General features: G+C 37.0%; 1 protein-coding gene and 1 pseudogene across 10 annotated transcripts in view; both read left to right on the forward strand.

Moving 5' to 3' along the window:
- TBCK (TBC1 domain containing kinase) overlaps window positions 1-21,089 on the forward strand; it is a 223,944-nt gene that overhangs the window by 75,078 nt on the left and 127,777 nt on the right. For all 10 annotated transcript variants that reach the window (XR_005790785.1, XM_040476786.1, XM_040476777.1 and 7 more), the window contains 6 exons: window positions 990-1,050; window positions 4,730-4,791; window positions 5,050-5,111; window positions 6,133-6,281; window positions 7,374-7,512; window positions 14,672-14,771. Coding sequence is in view for 9 of the 10 variants with exons in the window: in XM_040476786.1 (XP_040332720.1) it covers window positions 990-1,050; window positions 4,730-4,791; window positions 5,050-5,111; window positions 6,133-6,281; window positions 7,374-7,512; window positions 14,672-14,771 (573 nt within the window). In the remaining variant the exon portion in view is untranslated. The remainder of the gene's footprint in view (window positions 1-989; window positions 1,051-4,729; window positions 4,792-5,049; window positions 5,112-6,132; window positions 6,282-7,373; window positions 7,513-14,671; window positions 14,772-21,089) is intronic.
- On the forward strand, window positions 18,199-19,586 carry LOC121031595 (peptidyl-prolyl cis-trans isomerase D-like; annotated as a pseudogene).

The raw sequence follows: 21,089 nt of genomic DNA on the forward strand, positions 1-21,089 counted from the left end.
GGGGTTCAATCTCATGACTGTGAGATCATGACCTGAGCTGAAATCAATAGTCGGATGTTCAACCAACTGAGCTACCCAGGCACCCTGTAAGCCTTTCCCTCTAAGTCTACTTAAAGAATCCTATAAGTTTAATTTGTTTATGATAAAGGAAACATAATTACCAACATTTATGAAGGCATTTCTGTGTGCAATAAATGCCAAGCACTTTTTCATACATTGTATAATCCTCATTGCAACCTGTGTATCATATACAGTTAATATTCCAGTTTTATAAATGAGAAAAGTAAAACTTGAAGTGGTTGAGTAATTTGCCCAAGTTATATAACTTGTGGTTGAAAGTCCAATTTGGCACACAAATGCTCAACACATAATTGTTGAAGTTTTAAGTGATTTCAGACTATGTCAAGCAGCCCCCCCCCAACCCTCCCCCCCCCCGCCGAAGCTGACTAATAAGAAAACAACTAAAATACAATGTATGTGTCTTAAAATAAATGTACCAGGTGCTATGGGAGCACAAAGGATGGTTGTCTAATTCATTGTGGGAGGAAGGAATATCATGGAATGTTTCTTAATGGAGACAACAGATTACCTGGATTTCATATGATATAGAAGTAAGAATTAGTTAGGTAAATGTAAGGATAATATGTCTCTTTCCAAGGGGCCATCTTGGTCTCTTAATCAAATAAGACTCCCTGTGTCCTGGAATCTCTCTAGACAACCAGGTATATGTAGGTCTCTAAAATGAGGAATGCTTCAGACCAAATAAGAATGTAATTGATCCTTAGATATGTGAAATGTTTAAATGTTAAACCAATGATTCTTCTTTAATGGAGCTAACTCTAAAATCTAAAAGTCAAATAAAACCTCTGAAGAGAAAAAGAGGTACCTGAGAAAATCATTTTCAGCTCTGGGGAAAAAAAAATACCTTCCTGAAGAATGATGTAAATGTTAACACAAATTCTTCAAATTTCTTTTCCTATTTTATTTAGGGAAGAAAATTATTTCAAAGCTTGGATATTTCTGAAAGACTAAAATTTTTGCTTACATTAGGTAAGTGTCTCACAATGGATTATTTTTCAAATATAAATATTATCTTTTGTGACTTTTAGTAAGCATACACAATAATGTGTTCTAAAATAGTGAATACACTGAAATATCCTGACTTTTTAAATTTTCTAATGATCAGTGGTAAGCATTAACAGTACAAACTTAAGAAGTGCTTTCTGAAATATTTTAGTGTTTTCCTTATTCATTACGGAATTATAATGTAGATAGATATTATCTTAGCTTCGTGATCTAGCCAAGTAAACTAAGTTGTGAAATCAAAAAATGAGAATATAAAGTTATACTTCTCTGTAGCAATTTACCTTCTGATAATATATCTTAAATTTTGAGCTTTCTGTTTGATGAATCATGTGTGAATAATGACTGGGAAGAATGTTTATTTTTTCTTTTAACAAGCTCATTTATTTTACATGTATATTAGATCCTAATGTTTTAATCCAAGTTTACAAAAATTTATGTAATCTATTTTAGAGTGGAATAAATTAAGCATGTGTGGTAATAAAGGAGATAAAAACAGTGATAGAGCACTTCATATGAAAGAGTGACAGATTGCTGTCCAGGTTAATAGGGTTTGTAAGTAAGAATATATATATAGAAAAGTGTTAATAAATATTGAATAATAATGAATTATAAATATAACTGCATTAAATTTTACCATATTTACAACATTTAATTTAAGCAATTGATAATAAGACTATTAAAGAGTCTTAGAGATTTCTTAATATGGTCTACAAACTAAACTTATACTTTATTATTTTTTAATATATATTTAATGTTTATTTGTATTTTGAGAGAGAGTGGGAGCACACATGCAAATGGGGGAGGGGCAGAGAGAGAGGAAGAGAGAGAATCCCAAGCAGACTCCACCCTGACAGCATGGAGTCTGATGCAGGGCTGGATCCCACAGACTGAACTGTGAGATCATGACCTGAGTGAAATCAAGAGCCAGGCACTTAACTGAGCCACTCAGGTGCCCTGAACTCTATTATTTCTTTTTTTTTTTTAAGTCCAGTGTAGTTAACATACAGTGTTAAACTGTTTCAGGTATACAATATAGTGATTAAGCAATACTGTATATTACTCAGTGCTCATCATGATAAATATACTCTTAATCCTTTTCCTCTGTTTTCATCTATCCTCCCACCTACCTCCCCTCTGGTAATTATCAGAGTTCAGTTCCCAGTTAATCTGATAGATAAGAAAAGCAGCATTAATTCCCCTCTGGGAACCATCAGTCTGTTCTCTATACTAAGAGTCTGTTTTGTTTTACTTGTCTCTTTTTTTTCTTCATTTGTTTGGTTTCTTAAATTCTACATATGAGTGAAATCATGGTATTTGTCTTTCTTCGACTTGTTTCACCTAGCATTGTATTCTCTAGATCCATCCACATTGTGGCAAATGGCAAGATTCCATTCTTTTTTATGGCTAAGTAATATTACATTGTGTATATATACACCACATCTTTGTTATCCATTCATTTATTGATGGACACTTGGGCTGCATCCATAATCTGGCTCTTATAAATAATACCGCAATAAGATAGGGCTGCATATATTTTTTTGAATTAGCGTTTTCATATTCTTTGGGTATATACCCAATACTGGGATTACTAAATCATATGGTACTTTTATTTTTAATTTTCTGAGAAACCTTCATGCTGTTTTCCACAGTGGCTGTACCAGTTTGCATTGCACCAACAGTGCACAAGAGTTCCTTTTTTCCACATCTTTGCCAACACTTGTTGTTTCTTCTGATTTTGATTTTAGCCATTCTGACTGGTATGCAGTAATACCTCATTGTGGTTTTGCTTTGTATTTCCCTGATAACAGTGATATTGAGCATTTTCCTTGTGTCTCTGTTGGCCATCTGTATGTCTTCTTGAAGAAATGTCTGTTCATGTCTTCTCCCCAGTTTTCTAATTGGATTATTATTTTTTTTTTTGGTGTTGAATTGTATAAGTTCTTTTTTTTTTTTTTTTAATTTTTTTTCAACGTTTTTTTATTTATTTATGGGACAGACAGAGACAGAGCATGAACGGGGGAGGGGCAGAGAGAGAGGGAGACACAGAATCAGAAACAGGCTCCAGGCTCCGAGCCATCAGCCCAGAGCCTGACGCGGGGCTCGAACTCACAGACCGTGAGATCGTGACCTGGCTGAAGTCGGACGCTTAACCGACTGCGCTACCCAGGCGCCCCATATAAGTTCTTTTTTTAATTATTTTATTTTACTTAAATTCCAGGATAGTTAACATACAGGGTATATTAGTTTCAGGCGTACAATATAGTGATCCAAGATTTGTGTAAGTTCTTTATATGTTTTGGATACTAACCCTTTATCAGATAGATCATTTGCAAATATCTTCACCCATTCAATAGATTATCTTTTATTTTTGTTAATTACTACCTTCACTGTGCAGAGCTTTTTATTTTAATGTAGTGTCCCAATAGTTTATTTTGGCTTTTGTTTCCCTTGCCTCAGGAGACATATCTAGAAAGATGTGGTTCAGCCGATGTCACAGAAATTCCTGCCTATCTTCTCTTCTATAATTTTTATGGTTTCAGGTCTCACATTTAGGTCATTAATCTGGTTTTAGTTTTTCTATATGGTGTGAGAAAGTGGTCCCGTTTCATTCTTTTGCATTTAGCTGTCCAGTTTTCCCAACATTTTTTCCCATTTCATATTCTTGCCTCCTTTGTCAAAGACTAATGGGCCATGTAAGCATGAGTTTATTTCTGGGCTCTCTATTCTTTTTCACTGATATGTGTCTGTTTTTGTGCCAGTATCATATTGTTTTGATTACTACAGCTTTGTTACTACAAAAAAAAAAAAAATGAAATCTTGAAATCTAAGATTATAACACCCCCTAGGTTTGTTCTTCTTTTTTCAGATTGTTTTGACTATTCAGGGTCTTATGTAGCTCCATACAGATTTTAGGATTATTTGTTCTAGTTCTGTGAAAAATGCTGTAGGTATTTTGATAGGGATTGTAAAAATTTGTACTATAAATCCTTAGAGATGTGTGTACATTCTCCAAATTGTATATATACAAAAGAGTAATATGTGTGTGTGTATATATAAATATAAATATAAATATAAATATAAATATATGTATATTACACGTACAGGGAGAAGAGAGCAAGAGAGAGAGAACAGGAGAATCTTCATTTTGAATCACTGCTTTATTTCACTTTTTAAGCTACTATCTTTCAGTATCTGTAATTCAGTTAATATTTAGTGTTTAAAGTATTTTTATCAAAACCTGTAAGGAAACATGTAAGGACAAAGTCACAAGCTTCTTAATATTCCAAGTTCCAAAACTGCATAACACATTTTTTAAAAAACTATCAGAGGGGCGCCTGGGTGGCGCAGTCGGTTAAGCGTCCGACTTCAACCAGGTCACCATCTCGCGGTCCGTGAGTTCGAGCCCCGCGTCGGGCTCTGAGCTGATGGCTCGGAGCCTGGAGCTTGTTTCCGATTCTGTGTCTCCCTCTCTCTCTGCCCCTCCCCCGTTCATGCTCTGTCTCTCTCTGTCCCAAAAAATAAATAAACGTTGAAAAAAAAAATTAAAAAAAACAAAAAACAAAAAACTATCAGAGTTAAGTTCCTATTTAATCTGATAGATAAGAAAAGCAGCATTAATTCATACAAATTTTTTGTGTTATAGATTGCGTAGATGACACTATAATAGTTCTGGCTGAAGAACATGGTTGTCTGGACATTATAAAGGTTTGGCATTAATCTGTTATTGAAAATTGATGTATTCTGTATACTTGGGATCTAACAGCAAACTATTTTAAAGCTATATGTATTTCTTTTCAGATAATTTGCTTTTTTATAGAGTGACAATCTAATGTAAATTAGTATAAAGCCCAAATAAAGACAATTTAGAAAAACTCAAAGTGCTCTAGAATAGTAAACATTTGAGTAAAATGTATTTTTTAAATGGGTCATTTTAAATAATTCTTTTCTCTTTTTATTTACCAGGACCTTCCTGAAAATGTGATAGATCTTTTGAAGAAGTGTCTCACCTTCCACCCTTCCAAGAGGTTGATATTATTATTAAGACTTTGAGATTATACTGAGATCTTGAATATATAAATAGTTGTGGGTTTTTTCTTTCTTTTTCTTTTCTTTTCTTTTTTCTTTTTTTTTTTTTTTTTAAGAGAGAGAGAATGGGGAGGGAGAGAGAGAGAGGGAGAGAGATAGAGCAAATCTTAGGCAGGCTCCACACCCAGCACAGAGCCTGATGCAGGAGTCAATCTCATGAGTGTGAAATCATGACCTGAGCCAAAATCAAGAGTCAAACATTCAACCGACTGAGCCACCCAAATGCCCCTGATGTATAAGTAGTTGTGGTTTTTTATTAGTTATTATACTAATGGATTAAATAAGAATATTTGCATACATACAGGAATACAAAATTGATATTAGTATCATAACTATTAGCTATGCCTCTAATGTATATTAATAAAAGGAGAAAAATTATTAGTTTAGATGATTATTAGTTTAGAATTTTAGGGGCGCCTGGGTGGCGCAGTCGGTTAAGCGTCCAACTTCAGCCAGGTCACGATCTCGCGGTCCGTGAGTTCGAGCCCTGCGTCGGGCTCTGGGCTGATGGCTCAGAGCCTGGAGCCTGTTTCCGATTCTGTGTCTCCCTCTCTCTGCCCCTCCCCCGTTCATGCTCTGTCTCTCTCTGTCCCAAAAATAAATAAACGTTGAAAAAAAAAAAAAAAGAATTTTAATTAAGATATTCAGTAAAGGAAGCACATAATAGTCAAGATAAAAGTAAAAAATGGAGAAGCTCGTATATAATCTTAGATAGATCATAAGGTACAAAAAGCACAATATGGGGGAAAATTCAGCATTTACTTATAGTCACTTTTTATATAAAAGTATACATCAAGATTCTGCTAAGGAGAGTTTTATTATTATTTTCTTTACTTATGATATATTTAAGACTTTTAACTATTCCTTTAACTTTTTAAAACATCCTCTTGAATGTGTGCCATTATTCTAGCAGATTTTTAATGACTTCATTCATAGTCTGTGTTTTAAATTTTTCTCAAGGCCAACTGCAGATGAATTAATGCAGGACAAGGTATTCAGTGAAGTGTCACCTTTATATACTCCCTTTACCAAACCTGCCAGTCTGTTTTCATCTTCTCTAAGATGTGCTGATTTAACTCTGCCTGAGGATATCAGCCAGCTGTGTAAAGGTAATGATAGATAAGACAGAAAATAATATAAGCCTTATATTTAAAGGAAATATCCTTACTGTATTTTCAGTTTTATGTTTATCAAATATATATATAATTATGTATGTGTATATTGTAGTTATATAACTGCTATTCACGTAGCATTTTTTTAAGTTTATTTATTTATTTTCAGAGAGAGAGAAAATGAGTGGAGCAGGGGCAGAGAAAGAGGGGGACAGAGGATCTGAAGTGGGCTCCATGTTGACAGCAGAGAGCCCAATGCAGGGCTCAAATTCATGAACCATGAGATCATGACCTGAGCTGAGGTCGGACACTTAACTGACTGAGCCACTCAGGCACCCCACCACCATATAATATTCATACCAAATGGAGAGGCAGATAAACATTTATTTACTATTATTAGTAAGGGTCAGTATGAACATAGTACAGTGGAATCATATCCTGCTTGAGACATCAAGAAAAGCTCTTCAGAAGAGGCAGCTATTGGGGCGCCTGGGTGGCGCAGTCGGTTAAGCATCCGACTTCAGCCAGGTCACGATCTCGCGGTCCGGGAGTTCGAGCCCCGCGTCGGGCTCTGGGCTGATGGCTCAGAGCCTGGAGCCTGTTTCTGATTCTGTGTCTCCCTCTCTCTCTGCCCCTCCCCCGTTCATGCTCTGTCTCTCTCTGTCCCAAAAATAAATAAACGTTGAAAAAAAAAAATTTTTTTTTTAAAAAAAGAAGAGGCAGCTATTGCCTCAAGATACGAAGGATGGGATAGTTTGTGTTAGTTACCCACACAAGCTGCCTTTTTTGGCCTGTATCCCTTTCCCACAGAACCCGATATATCTGATACATGTATGGATTATATATCCCATATATCTCTGATATAGAAGGTAAAAATTCCACTCTTCTTCTCAGAGTAACTGAATGTACATTCAATGTGTATATCCTCATTTCATCCTTTGTGAATTGTATAGTATGAATCTTCTAAAGGGACTCATACTGTGTTCTTCAATTAGTATTTGTTGAGAATGTCAGCTATTATTGCCTGTTGCCTTTTAATAAAAACAGAAAGTGTGAGAGCTATGATTCTTTTCCATTTGCCATTAATAGATGTAAACAGTGATTACCTGGCAGAAAGATCTATTGAAGAAGTATATTACCTTTGGTGTTTAGCTGGAGGTGACTTGGAGAAGGAGCTTGTCAACAAGGAAATCATTCGATCCAAACCACCTATCTGCACACTTCCCAAGTAAGGAAAGAAAGCTTCTCTTGGAAATGAAAAAAATTTGATACTAACGTTTTTTTTTAATTTGGGATTTTTTTTGGTAGACATTCCAGCTAAGTAATTATGAAAGCAATTGGAAGTCAATACCTTGTTTTCTTGATTGGAGCTTCTAATTGCAGACTTCCCATTAATATTTTATTATTTTTAATAAGTACTATTTTTAAAAAAATAATTTGCCATATGATCTATTTGACATAACCCTATTATCATAGAATATCTTGCAATAATTGATGTTCAATAAATGAAAAATGTAGACGTCAGAAAGAATAGTAATATTCAAGGCTTAGATTCCACCTACATCTGCCTAAATAACCCAGAAAACTGCTGGAAGACTAGTAGAATGGACTCTCAGGAGCCAAGCATAGACAAGAGGCCCACGGAAGAGGGTAGGAAGGGCGGAGAGGCGGTGCATGCTACACGGACTGGCGGGAGGGAGCCGGGGCAGTGGAGGGGCAGCCCGCCAGGCAAGACAGAACCCCGAGTCTGGCTTGCAAAAGCAGAGGGGCCGGACTGGGTGAGTTCTGACAGCCAGCGGGACTTAACATCTGGAATATTATAAGTCAACAGCCTTGCTCAGAGAGTGGGAGGGAGAGGTGTTGAGCCCCAGAAGACAGAGCTCAGTTTGGCAGGGAACAAAGGCGCTGGGAAGCGCCATCTCCCTCTCCCATACCCCAGCCAAAATCCCAGAGGAAACCAGTTACCATCACCGAACGTGCTTGCACCACACAAACACCCAACACTGGGCTCCTGTGAATCCATCCCTCCGACGGGTCAGTCTGCCTCCCTCCCGGTGCTTCAGGGCCCCTCCTACAGGGGACCACCATGGGCAAAGTGACCTAAGTCTGCCCCTCCCGCCCCTGTGCACCTTGCCGATCCACCCTGGCTAATAGGCCAGTTCCCATCAAAGCAGCACCACAAACCTGGCAGTGTGCAAGTAGCCCAGACAGGGGCCACACCACTCCACAGTGAGTCCTGCCCCTGGGAGAGGGGAAGACAAGGTACACACCAATCTGACTGTGGCCCCAGCGGTGGGCTGGGGACAGACATCAGGTCGGACTGCGGCCCCACCCTCCAACACAAGTTACTCCAGGCAGCACAGGGGAAGTGCCCTGCAGTTCTGCGCCACCCCAGGGACTATCCAAAGTGACAAAACGGAAGAATTATCCTCAAAAAAACTCCAGGAAGTAGAGACATCTAACGAATTGATCAAAAACGATTTAAGCAATATAACAGAACGTGAATTTACAATAATAGTCATAAAATTAATAGCTGGGCTTGAGAAAAGTACAGAGGACAGCAAAGAATCTATTGCTACAGAGATCAAGGGACTAAGAAATAGTCATGAGAGCTAAAAAAAAAATGCTATAAATGAGGTGCAAAATAAAAATGGAGGCAACCACGGCTTAGATTGAAGAGGCAGAGGAGAGAATAGGTGAATTAGAAGATAAAATTATGGAAAAAGAGGAAGCTGAGAAAAATGGAGATAAAAAAAATCCAGGAGTTTGAGGGGAGAATTAGAGAACTAAGTGATGCAATGAAATGGAACAATATCCGTATAATAGGAATTCCAAAAGAGGAAGAGAGAGAGAAAGGGGCTGAAGGTGTACTTGAACAAATCATAGTTGAGAACTTCCCTGATCTGGGGAAGGAAAAAGGCATTGAAATCCAAGAGGCACAGAGAACTCCCTTCAGACGGAACTTGAATCCATCTTCTGCATGACATATCATAGTGAAACTGGCAAAATACAAGGATAAAGAGAAAATTCTGAAAGCAGCTAGGGATAAACACGCTCTAACGTATAAAGGGAGACCAATAAACTAGTGACAGACCTATCTACTGAAACTTGGCAGGCCAGAAAGGAATGGCAGGAAATCTACAATGTGATGAACACAAAAATATGCAGCCGAGAATCCTTTACCCAGCAAATCTGTCATCTAGAATAGAAGGAGAGCTAAAGGTCTTCCCAAACAAACAAAAACTGAAGGAATTTGTCACCACTAAACCAGCCCTACAAGAGATCCTCAGGGGGATCCTGTGAGACAAAGTACCAGAGACATCGCTACAAGCATGAAACCTACGGACATCACAATGACTCTAAACCCATATCTTTCTATAATAACACTGAATGTAAATGGACTAAATGCACCAACCAAAAGACATAGGGTATCAGAATGGATAAAAAAACAAGACCCATCTGTTTGCTGTCTACAAGAGACTCAGATTAGACCTGAGGACACTTTAGGATTGAAAGTGAGGGGATGGAGAACTATCTATCATACTACTGGAAGTCAAAAGAAAGCTGGAATAGCCATACCTATATCAGACAAACTAGACTTTAAAGGCTGTAACAAGAGATGAAGAAGGACATTATATAATAATTACAGGGTCTATCCATCAAGAAGAACTAACAATTATAAATGTCTATGCGCCAAATACGGGAGCCCCCAAATATATAAAACAATTACTCACAAATATAAGCAACCTTATTGATAAGAATGTGGTAATTGCAGGGGACTTTAACACCCCACTTACAACAATGGATAGATCATCTAGACACACGGTCAATAAAGAAACAAGGGCCCTGAATGATACATTGGAGCAGATGGACTTGACAGATATATTTAGAACTCTGCATCCCAAAGCAACAGAATATACTTTCTTCTCAAGTGCACATGGAACATTCTCCAAGATAGATCACATACTGGGTCACAAAACAGCCCTTCATAAGTATACAAGAATTGAGATCATACCATGCATACTTTCAGACCACAATGCTATGAAGCTTGAAATCAACCACAGGAAAAAGTCTGGAAAACCTCCAAAAGCATGGAGGTTAAAGAACACCCTACTAAAGAATGAATGGGTCAACCAGGCAATTAGAGAAGAAATTTAAAAAATATATGGAAACAAACGAAAATGAAAATACAACAATCCAAACGCTTTGGGATGCAGCAAAGGCAGTCCTGAGAGGAAAATACATTGCAATCCAGGCCTATCTCAAGAAACAAGAAAAATCCCAAATACAAAATCTAACAGCACACCTAAAGGAAATAGAAGCAGAGCAGCAAAGACACCCCAAACCCAGCAGAAGAAGAGAAACACTAAAGATCAGAGCAGATATAAACAATATACAATCTAAAAAAACTGTAGAGCAGATCAATGAAACCAAGAGTTGGTTTTTTGAAAAAATAAACAAAATTGATAAACCTCTAGTCAGGCTTTTCAAAAAGAAAAGGGAGATGACCCAAATAGATAAAATCATGAATGGAAATGGAATTATTACAACCAATCCCTCAGAAATACAAGCAGTTATCAGGGAATACTATGAAAAATTATATGCCAACAAACTGGACAACCTGGAAGGAATGGACAAATTCCTAAACACCCACATACTTCCAAAACTCAGGAAGAAATAAAAAAACTTGAACAGACCCATAACTGGCAAAGAAATTGAATCAGTTGTCAAAAATCTTCCAACAAATAAGAGTCCAGGACCAGATGGCTTCCCTGGGGAATTCTACCAGACATTTAAAGCAGAGATAATACCTATCCTTCTCAAGCTATTCCAAAAAATAGAAAGGGAAGGAAAACTTCCAGACTCATTCTATGAAGCCAGAATTACTTTGATTCCTAAACCAGACAGAGACCCAGTAAAAAAAGAGAACTACAGGCCAATATCCTGGTGAATAAGGATACAAAAATTCTCTAAGATACTAGCAAATCGAATTCACCAGCATATAAAAAGAATTATTCACCATGATCAAGTGGGATTCATTCCTGGGCTGCAGGGCTGCTTCAACATTCACAAATCAATCAATGTGATACAACCCATCAATAAAAGAAAAGATAAGACCCATATGATCCTGTCAATCGATGCAGAAAAAGCATTTGACAGAATTCAGCATGCTTTCTTAATAAAAGCCCTCGTGAAAGTCGGGATAGGAGGAACATACTTAAACATCATAAAAGCCATTTATGAAAAGCCCACAGCGAATATCCTCCTCCATGGCGAAAAACTGAGAGCTTTCCCCTGAGATCAGGAACATGACAGGGATGTCCACGCTCACCGCTCTTGTTTAACATAGTGTTGGAAGTGCTAGCATCAGCAAACAGACAACAAAAGGAAATCAAAGGCATCAAAATTGGCAAAGATGAAGTCAAGGTTTCACTTTTTGCAGATGACATGATATTATACATGGAAAACTCGATAGACTCCACCAAAAGTCTGCTAGAATTGATCCATGATTTCAGCAAAGTCGCAGGATACAAAATCAATGTACAGAAATCAGTTGCATTCTTATACACTAATAATGAAGCAACAGAAAGACAAAGAAAGAAACTGATCCCATTTACAATTGCACCAAGAAGCATAAAATACCTAGGAATAAATCTAACCGAAGATGTACAAGATCTGTATCCTGAAAACTATAGAAAGCTTATGAAGGAAATTGAAGATATAAAGAAATGGAAAAACTTTCCGTGCTCATGGGTTGGAAGAATAAATATTGTTAAAATGTCAATACCACCAAAGCTATCTACACATTCAATGCAATCCCAATCAAAATTGCACCAGCATTCTTCTCAAAGCTAGAACAAGCAATCCTAAAATTTGTATGGAGCCATAAAAGACCCCAAATAGCCAAAGTAATTTTGAAGAAGACCAAAGCGGGAGGCATCACAATCCCAGACTTTAGCCTCTACTACAAAGCTGTAATCATCAAGACAGCATGGTATTGGCACAAAAAGAGACACATTGACCAACAGAATAGAATAGAAACCCCAGAATTAGACCCACAAAAGTATGGCCAACTAATCTTTGACAAAGCAGGAAAGAATATCCAATGGAAAAAAGACAGTCTTTTTAACAAATGGTGTTGGGAGAACTGGACAGCAACATGCTGAAGGATGAAACTACACCACTTTCTTACAGCATTCACAAAATAAACTCAAAATGGATAAAGGACCTGAGTGTGAGACAGGAAACCATCAAAACCCTAGTGGAGAAAACAGGAAGAAATCCCTCTGACCTCAGCGACAGCAATTTCTTACTTGACACATCCCCAAAGGCAAGGGAATTAAAAGCAAAAATGAACTATTGGGACCTCATGAAGATAAAAAGCTTCTGCACAGCAAGGGAAACAGGCAACAAAACTAAAAGGCAACCGACAGAATGGGAAAAGATATTTGCAAATGACCTATCAGATAAAGGGCTAGTATCCAAAATCTATAAAGAACTCACCAAACTCTACACCCGAAAAACAAATAATCCAGTGAAAACGTGGGCAGAAAACGTGAATAGACACTTTTCTAAAGAAGACATCCAGATGGCCAACAGGCACATGAAAAGATGCTCGACATCGCTCCTCATCAGGGAAATACAAATCAAAACCACACTCAGATAACCACCTCACACCAGTCAGAATGGCTAAAATGAACAAATCAGGAGGCTATTGATGCTGGAGAGGATATGGAGAAACGGGAACCCTCTTGCACTGTTGGTGGAAATGCAAACTGGTGCAGCCGATCTGGAAAACAGTGTGGAGGTTCCTCAAAAAATTAAAAATAGGTCTACTCTATGACCCAGCAATAGCACTGCTAAGAATTTAACCAAGGAATACAGGAGTGCTGATGCATAGGGGCATTTGCACCCCAATGTTTATAGCAGCATTTTCAACAATAGCCAAATTATGGAAAGAGCCTAAATGTCCATCAACTGATGAACGGATAAAGAAATTGTGGTTTATATACACAATGGAATACTATGTGGCAATGAGAAAGAATGAAATATGGCCTTTGTAGCAACGTGGATGGAACTGGAGAGTGTTATGCTAAGTGAAATAAGTCATACAGAGAAAGACAGATACCATATGTTTTCACTCATATGGGGACTTTGAGAAACTTAACAGAAGACCATGGGGCAGGGGATGGAAAAAAAAAAAATGTTAGAGAGGGAGGGAGCCAAAACATAAGAGACTCCTAAAAACTGAGAACAGAGGGTTGATGAGCGGTGGGAGGGAGGAGTGGGTGGGTGATGGGTATTGAGGAGGGCACCTGTAGGGATGAGCACTGGGTGTTGTATGCAAACCAATTTGACAATAAATTTCATATTTAAAAAAATTATAAAAAAGAATGGTAATATTCAATAAAGTTAATAAATATGAGTAACTTTTTTATTTCCAATTACATTTGTAAATGTAAATGTACTCTATGGCTTTGTTGCTTGTCCTAGAAATCAGCATGGTGCTAAATCACTGTTGAGAAAACTGCAGAACTGCATAATATCTTGGACATCATCATATAAATTAGATTGAAAGTTAAATTAACAGTAGAACTCTAAGAACCAAAGTTGTTACTGTTCCATTGCTCTTTATATTTATTCATAAAGATGTGAACCTCAATCTCCTGAGTTTACACCAGTGCTTTAAATTTTAATTTTACATTTTGTAAATATACATTTACATAATTACAAATCTGTTCATTGTAGGTAACAAGGAAAATCGCCTGCTGGTCATATTTTCTTCACATGTTAAATTTTTAGGTTATTTGAAGAGATCACTGGTTCTCTACTTTTTCTCCCTCTTAAACTGATTTTTAAGTCAGTTATATTTCTCACACATTGAATTAAGCAGAACACCAGAATATAAGATGATGGAAATTCCAAGTATATGTAAATTCTCAAAATTAATTCTCTGAAATCCTAAAAATATTTTATGCATTTATTATTCACTATCCTTTTTCTCGAGAATTTACTATTGTGATGTTTCTTCTTTTATCATTTTTCACTCATATAAACTTCCTCAGTAGCACATATAAATAGTATCAAGAGAGTAATTTTAGCATTGAATCTGCATGAACGAAGAGGATAAATCCTACTCTTGTGTTCCTAAAATGCTTTATATTTGTATACTATATTCAAACCAAGTCAACTTATATTTAAAAAGAATTGTTGGGTGAAATTTCAACCAGCAATTACATATTTTTAATTAACCCATTAAGTCTAAAATTTATTTATTTTTTTAATGAGGGATTGATGATTTAGAATAAATTTTATTTTGCAGAAGAAACAATAAATCAGATTTTGTGTGCTCATTAAGATAATGATCTTTTTTAATCTCCATTCAGTTTTCTCTTTGAAGATGGTGAAAGCTTTGGGCAAGGTCGAGACAGAAGCTCACTGTTGGATGACACCACTGTGACGTTGTCATTATGCCAGCTAAGGAATGTAAGAATGGTGTTTTGACAAATCTGCCTCAGATATTTTTTTAATGAAACCTTACACATGAACCCTTGAGTGCCTCCCTAATCTCATAAAATATGTCAGAATTTCTTCAAGGTATGTGCCCTGGAGTGACATTGTTGGGAAATAGGATCTATGCATCATCAGCTTTATGTATGTTGTCCGATCATTCACAAAAGTAGTTGTATCTGTTTATCTTTTTACCATCATTGAATAAGATTTCTCATTTTCCATATACATGATAACACATGGTATTATCAAATATTTAAAAAATTATTGCTCTAGGCGTGCCTGGGTGGCTCAGTTGATTAAGCATATGACTCTTGATTTCAGCTCAGGTCATGATCTCACAGTTCATGAGATTGAGCCCCACATCAGTCTCTGCACTGACAGAGACAGAGCCTGCTTGGGATTCCCTCTCTGTCCCACCCTCCCCTGCCACACACACACACCTCTCTCAAAGTAAACAAACATTTTTTTAAAATTGTTGTTCTAAAAGGTGTAGAATAGTAAATTTCTATAATATTAATTTTAATTCCCTGATTTTTTTTTAATTTTTTTTTTCAACGTTTATTTATATTTTGGGACAGAGAGAGACAGAGCATGAATGGGGGAGGGGCAGAGAGAGAGGGAGACACAGAATCGGAAACAGGCTCCAGGCTCTGAGCCATCAGCCCAGAGCCCGACGCGGGGCTCAAACTCACGGACCGCGAGATCGTGACCTGGCTGAAGTCGGACGCTCAACCGACTGCGCCACCCAGGCGCTCCTTAATTCCCTGATTTTAATGCACTTATGAGTCTCTTCATATTTCTTAGCATCCTGCTTACCGCTTCTATACTACATTACTAGTTCATATCTTTTGTCAATTTTTTTACTGAGTGATTTCTTATTGATTTGAGGACTTTGAAATATATATTCCAAATATGGAGTTTTTGTTGGCTATATGTAGGGCATATATCTTCAAATCTGTGGCTCTTCCTTTACCTTTTGATGGTGTCCTTTATATGATATTCCTAGGTGTAGATTTTCTTTTGGTATTTATCCTGCTTGATGTTCTAAGTTTCCTGGATCTTTGTTATTTGATGTCTTTAATTTTGAAAACTTCTGTCATTATTATTTCAAATATTTCTTCTGTTTCTTTCTTTCTCCTTCTTCTGATGTTTCTATAACACCTAGGTTACATCTTTTGATTCTTTATTAGAATTTTTACCTCTATGCTTATATTACCCACCTGTTCTTACATGTTGTCCACTTTTTTCCGTAGAGCCCTTAGCATATTAATCATAGTTATTTTATTTATTTATATTTTCAACGTTTATTTATTTTTGGGACAGAGAGAGACAGAGCATGAACGGGGGAGGGGCAGAGAGAGAGGGAGACACAGAATCGGAAACAGGCTCCAGGCTCCGAGCCATCAGCCCAGAACCTGACGCGGGGCTCGAACTCACGGACCACGAGATCGTGACCTGGCTGAAGTCGGACGCTTAACCGACTGCGCCACCCAGGTGCCCCGATCATAGTTATTTTAAATTTCTGGCCTGATAATTCCAAACTCTCTCCCATAGCTGAAGCTGGTTCTGAAGCTTGCTTTATTTCTTCAGAGTGTCTTTTTCACATTTTAGCATGCCCTGGAATTTTTTGTTGAAACCTTGACATAATTTTCCAGTAAAAGAAACTGTGGCATATAGGCGTTAGCTCAAGATGTCATGTTTATCTAGCTGTTTATTATTTGTGTAGCTTTTTTGTCAGAATCTAAAATTTTCTCAGCTACCCTTGTTCTTGTTCCACTTCGTGTCTTTGGGTTTCCCTAGAGACTTTTTAAAATGGGGTCTGAGGCCTTTTCTTTCAGCTGGAATTCCCTTTTACATAGGAGCTCTATTGACATGGAAGTAAAGAAGGGAAGGGAAGGGAAAGAGTTCTATAATCCTATGATTAGGTCTCAGCCTTTTAGTGAACCTGTGTCTCTGGCCATGACCTTCGCATACACTTCTCAGCTTCCTTCCTTACCCTATTAGGAGAGACAAGATGGCTAAAGGGAGTTAGAATTGGGTATTCTTCCCCACATCAATGACTGGAGATGGCTAAAGTTGGATATACCCAACGACCACAGTTTTTTCTTTACTTGAATATAGCAGGGTCTCCTCTAGTCTGGCTCCCTGTTAATCAGGTGCCCAAGTCTTTGTCCCATTGTGCTCTAAAACCCCAGGCCACAATTATCAATACACTTTATTGATAGCTTATAACTTTTCTCTCTAAGCCCAGCTTTGGGTTTATCACTGCATTTTTCTTACATTTTTAGGCTTTTCTTGTCATTTAGTATTTTAGAAATTATATAGTAGGAGAGAATTAGAATCTCTTATTTTCCATGATGCAAGGAATAGAAAATTTAAATATATAATTACTACTACTTGATACACTAAACTTATCATCTCTTTAAAGAAGAATGTATATAGTGGGTTAAGTAAATAGCAGTACAAAGCAACAAACAATAAACTACATCCAAATGTATGTTTTCAACTGACTTGATTTTACTCTTAATTTGTTTATTTTTTTTAAGGTTTTTATTTAAATTCTAGTTTGTTAACATATACTGTAATACTGGTTTCAAGAGTAGAATTTCATGATTCATCTCTTACATATAACGCCCAGTGCTCGTCATCACAAGTGCTTCCTTAATGCCTATCACCCATCTAGCCCATCTCCCCACCCAGCAACCCTGTTTGTTCTCTGTCATTAAAAGTCTCTTATGGTTTGCTTCTCTCTTTCTTTTTTTTCCCCTTCCCACATGTTCTTCTGCTTTGTTTCTTAAATTCTACATATGAATGAAATCATATGGTATTTGTCTTTCTCTGATGGACTTATTTCACTAAGCATAATGCACTCTAGCTGCATCCAGGCATTGCAAATGGCGAGATTTCATTATTTTTAATGGTTGAGTAATATTCCATTGTATATATTGTTTCTTTAATTTAAATATAACCCAAAGTAGGGGCACCTGGATGGCTCAGTCTGACTTCGGCTCAGATCATGATCTCACAGTTTGTGAGTTCAAGCCCCACATCGGGCTCTGTGCTGACAGCTCCGAGCCTGAAGCCTGCTTCGGATTCTGTCTCCCTTGCTCTCTGCCCCTCCCTGACTCATGCTCTGTCTCTCTCTCAAAAAATAAATAAACACTAAAAAAAGTTGTAAAAAATTTTTTTTTCAACGTTTATTTATTTTTGGGACAGAGAGAGATAGAGCATGAACGGGGGAGGGGCAGAGAGAGAGGGAGACACAGAATCAGAAACAGGCTCCAGGCTCTGAGCCATCAGCCCAGAGCCCGACACGGGGCTCGAACTCACGGACCGCGAGATCGTGACCTGGCTGAAGTCGGACGCTTAACCGACTGCGCCACCCAGGCGCCCCTAAAAAAAGTTTTTAAAAAGATTTAAATATAACCCAAACTATGTAAACATAAGTTAAATGAATACAAGATTTCAATTTTACTTTCTCAATTGCCTTATATTTCCACTTTTGAAATTTAAAACTTTTTTTCTGTAATTATTAATCAAAACGAGAGAGAGAGGGAGAGAGAGAAAGTTACTTTTGGGTTGAGCTTCCAGGTGTCCACAAGGTTCTCTGAGTTCTCTCCCAAGTGTATATGCAATTCAAAATGTCACACCCATCCCCCAAAACTAAGCCCTCCAACCCCCAGCAACCCCTGAGTCTTCTTTGACGTGGACATCGGAGGGCAGTGAGTTGGTTGAATTGTCTTAGAATTGTTTGCAGATGTTGTACCCAAAACTGTAGAAAATTTCTGTGCATTGTGTAGAGGAGAAAAAGGCATTGGACTCACCACCAGAAACCTCTCCATTTCAAGGATGCCCTTTTCATCGAATTATTAAGAAATTTATGATTCAGGGTAGAGACTTCTCAAAACAAAATGGGACAGGTGGAGAAAATATTTATGGGACAGGTGGAGGATGAAAATTTCTCTTACAAGCTTAACCAGGAAGGTTTATTGAGCATGGCAAATGTGGGCTGCGATAAAATGGTTCTCAGTTCTTATCACAACAGATCCCACTCTTCATTTCGAAGGAAACATGTGGTATTTGGTCAAGTAATTAAAGAAATGGGTGTGGCAAGGATACTGGAAAATGTAGAAGTGAAAGGTAAAAAACCTGCCAAATTGTGTGTTACTACAGAATGTGGGGAATTGAAGGAGGGGAATGATTGGGACGTATTCCCAATAGATGTTCTGGTGACAGTCATCCAGATTTCCCTGAGGATGCAGATAGAGACTTAAAAGATATAGATAAAATTTTACTAATAACAGAAAACTTAAAAAAAAATATTATAAATACTTTTTTCAAATCCCAGAACCGGGAGATGGCCACTAAGAAAACACAAAAGTTTTAAGATATGTGAAACGTTCATGGCTGTTACTAAGAAAGCAGACAGATCGAAGCTGCAACCTATAGCTTTAAATTGCATGCCGAACATTGGTGCTTATAAACTGAAGATGTCAAATTGGCAGGGATCAATTGACAATTACTTGGAAGCTCTTGAACTAGACCCATCAAATACTAAAGCATTGTACTGTAGAACTCAAGGATGACAGGATTAAAAGAATACCATCAAGCATTGGCTGAACTTAAGAAAGCTCAGGAGACAGCACCAGAAGATAAAGTCATCCAGGCAGAATTGCTGAAAGTCAGACAAGATAAAGGCACAGAAAGATAAGGAGAAGACAGCCACCTAGGTGGCTCAGTTGGTTGACTGTCTGACTTCAGCTCAGGTCATGATCTCTCCGTTTGTGAGTTTGAGCCCCATGTCAGGCTCTGCACTGACATCTCAGAGCTGGAGCCTGCTTCGGATTCGGTGTCTCTCTTTCTGCCTCTGTCCTTCCCCACTTGTGCTCTCTCTATCAAAAGTAAATAAATAAACATTAAAATTAAAAAAAAAAAAAAAAGAAGACAGCATATGCAAAAATGTTTGCCTAATAGTAAATTGTTTTACTTAAATATGCACTGATTGTATAAAGTCAATAAAAAAAATGTAAAGTTTTTTGTCACATCTCTGATGTGTTTCTTTCATACTTCCATTTCCCATTGCTCACAGTTTAGGGATACTGAAAAGGGTTCACTCCAAATAAAATAGTGTTACAAAAACAGTTATTTATGTTTCTGATTTTTAAAATAATATGGAGACCACATAACAATTTTTACCTTAGACTTTTCTGTATTTTTCTCTTAAGTACAAATTTTTGGTACCAAAAAAAGCAGAAGAGACACTTAAAATCTATGATTCTTAGGACAGTATAATCCAAACTTTAAAACAATGTGCATATTAATAATGCAGCAAAATTTGGGAAAATCTTATTCTTCTACTTAGTATCAAAATCCATGAAAGAGATACCTAAAATTTAGAGGCAAAACGGGATAAAATCTATGGCACATCAGAACTGAGAGAAAAGCCAGGCATAAATTCCTTGTTTGCCAGGTTCTTAGTTGTGGGTACAAGATTTTTCTTTGGCTTTAAAAAATTCTGAGAATAACTCACATGGGTGAGTGCACAATAACTCTTGTCAATGGAAGATCAATGCTGCCTACACACAGAGCTTGAACTTCTGTGTCAGTCCCCACAGGAACAGGTACTCGGCCCTCAAGTTGGACATTGGACTGAAGAACAGAGCAGCAGGCAAGACAGCATTAACTTTAATCACCCTACTTAGGATGTGTCTAAGATTTTACTTTACTACTGCCTGCCTTCTTATGTTTTTAAAGAATATCTATAATCCTGGCAATATTATTATTTGGAATAACAGTTATAATAAGTTTGTGAAAAAAATAAAATTGAATTTTGCCAGTTGATTTACCAGCTATTTGAATCATGCACATTCAAAGTATGATGTAAGAAATTCTTTTGAATCCTTTTTATTAGCACCTTTTGTCTTAGTTTGTGTCAGTGTCAAAGCAAAAATAAATCTGACTTCAGTTTTAAATTAAGGGGTATGTGTTAAAAGGTACCTTTTTTTTACATAATATTCATATGATTTAAAAATGTCTCCATTTACTCAGTTTTATACTAATGTTAGTAATTCTGCATTGTGTTTGGAAAACTGTCATAATCAGTGTCTAACATTTATAAGAAATTCCCAAGGTAAAAAATCAAAAAATATTCTTCACAGCTAAACTCACTGGAGTCTTGGTATAGTTGCATGTTTATGATAGGAATGAATTTTAGATTCTGTTTTATAGTTTTTTGGTATATTCATAAATATCTAACTTTTACATATTTTTTAAAAATAAAGAATAGTGTTT

The sequence above is a fragment of the Herpailurus yagouaroundi genome, unplaced genomic scaffold, assembly GCF_014898765.1.
Source record: "Herpailurus yagouaroundi ecotype Mexico unplaced genomic scaffold, PumYag 28, whole genome shotgun sequence".
NCBI classification, from domain to species: Eukaryota; Metazoa; Chordata; class Mammalia; order Carnivora; family Felidae; genus Herpailurus; species Herpailurus yagouaroundi.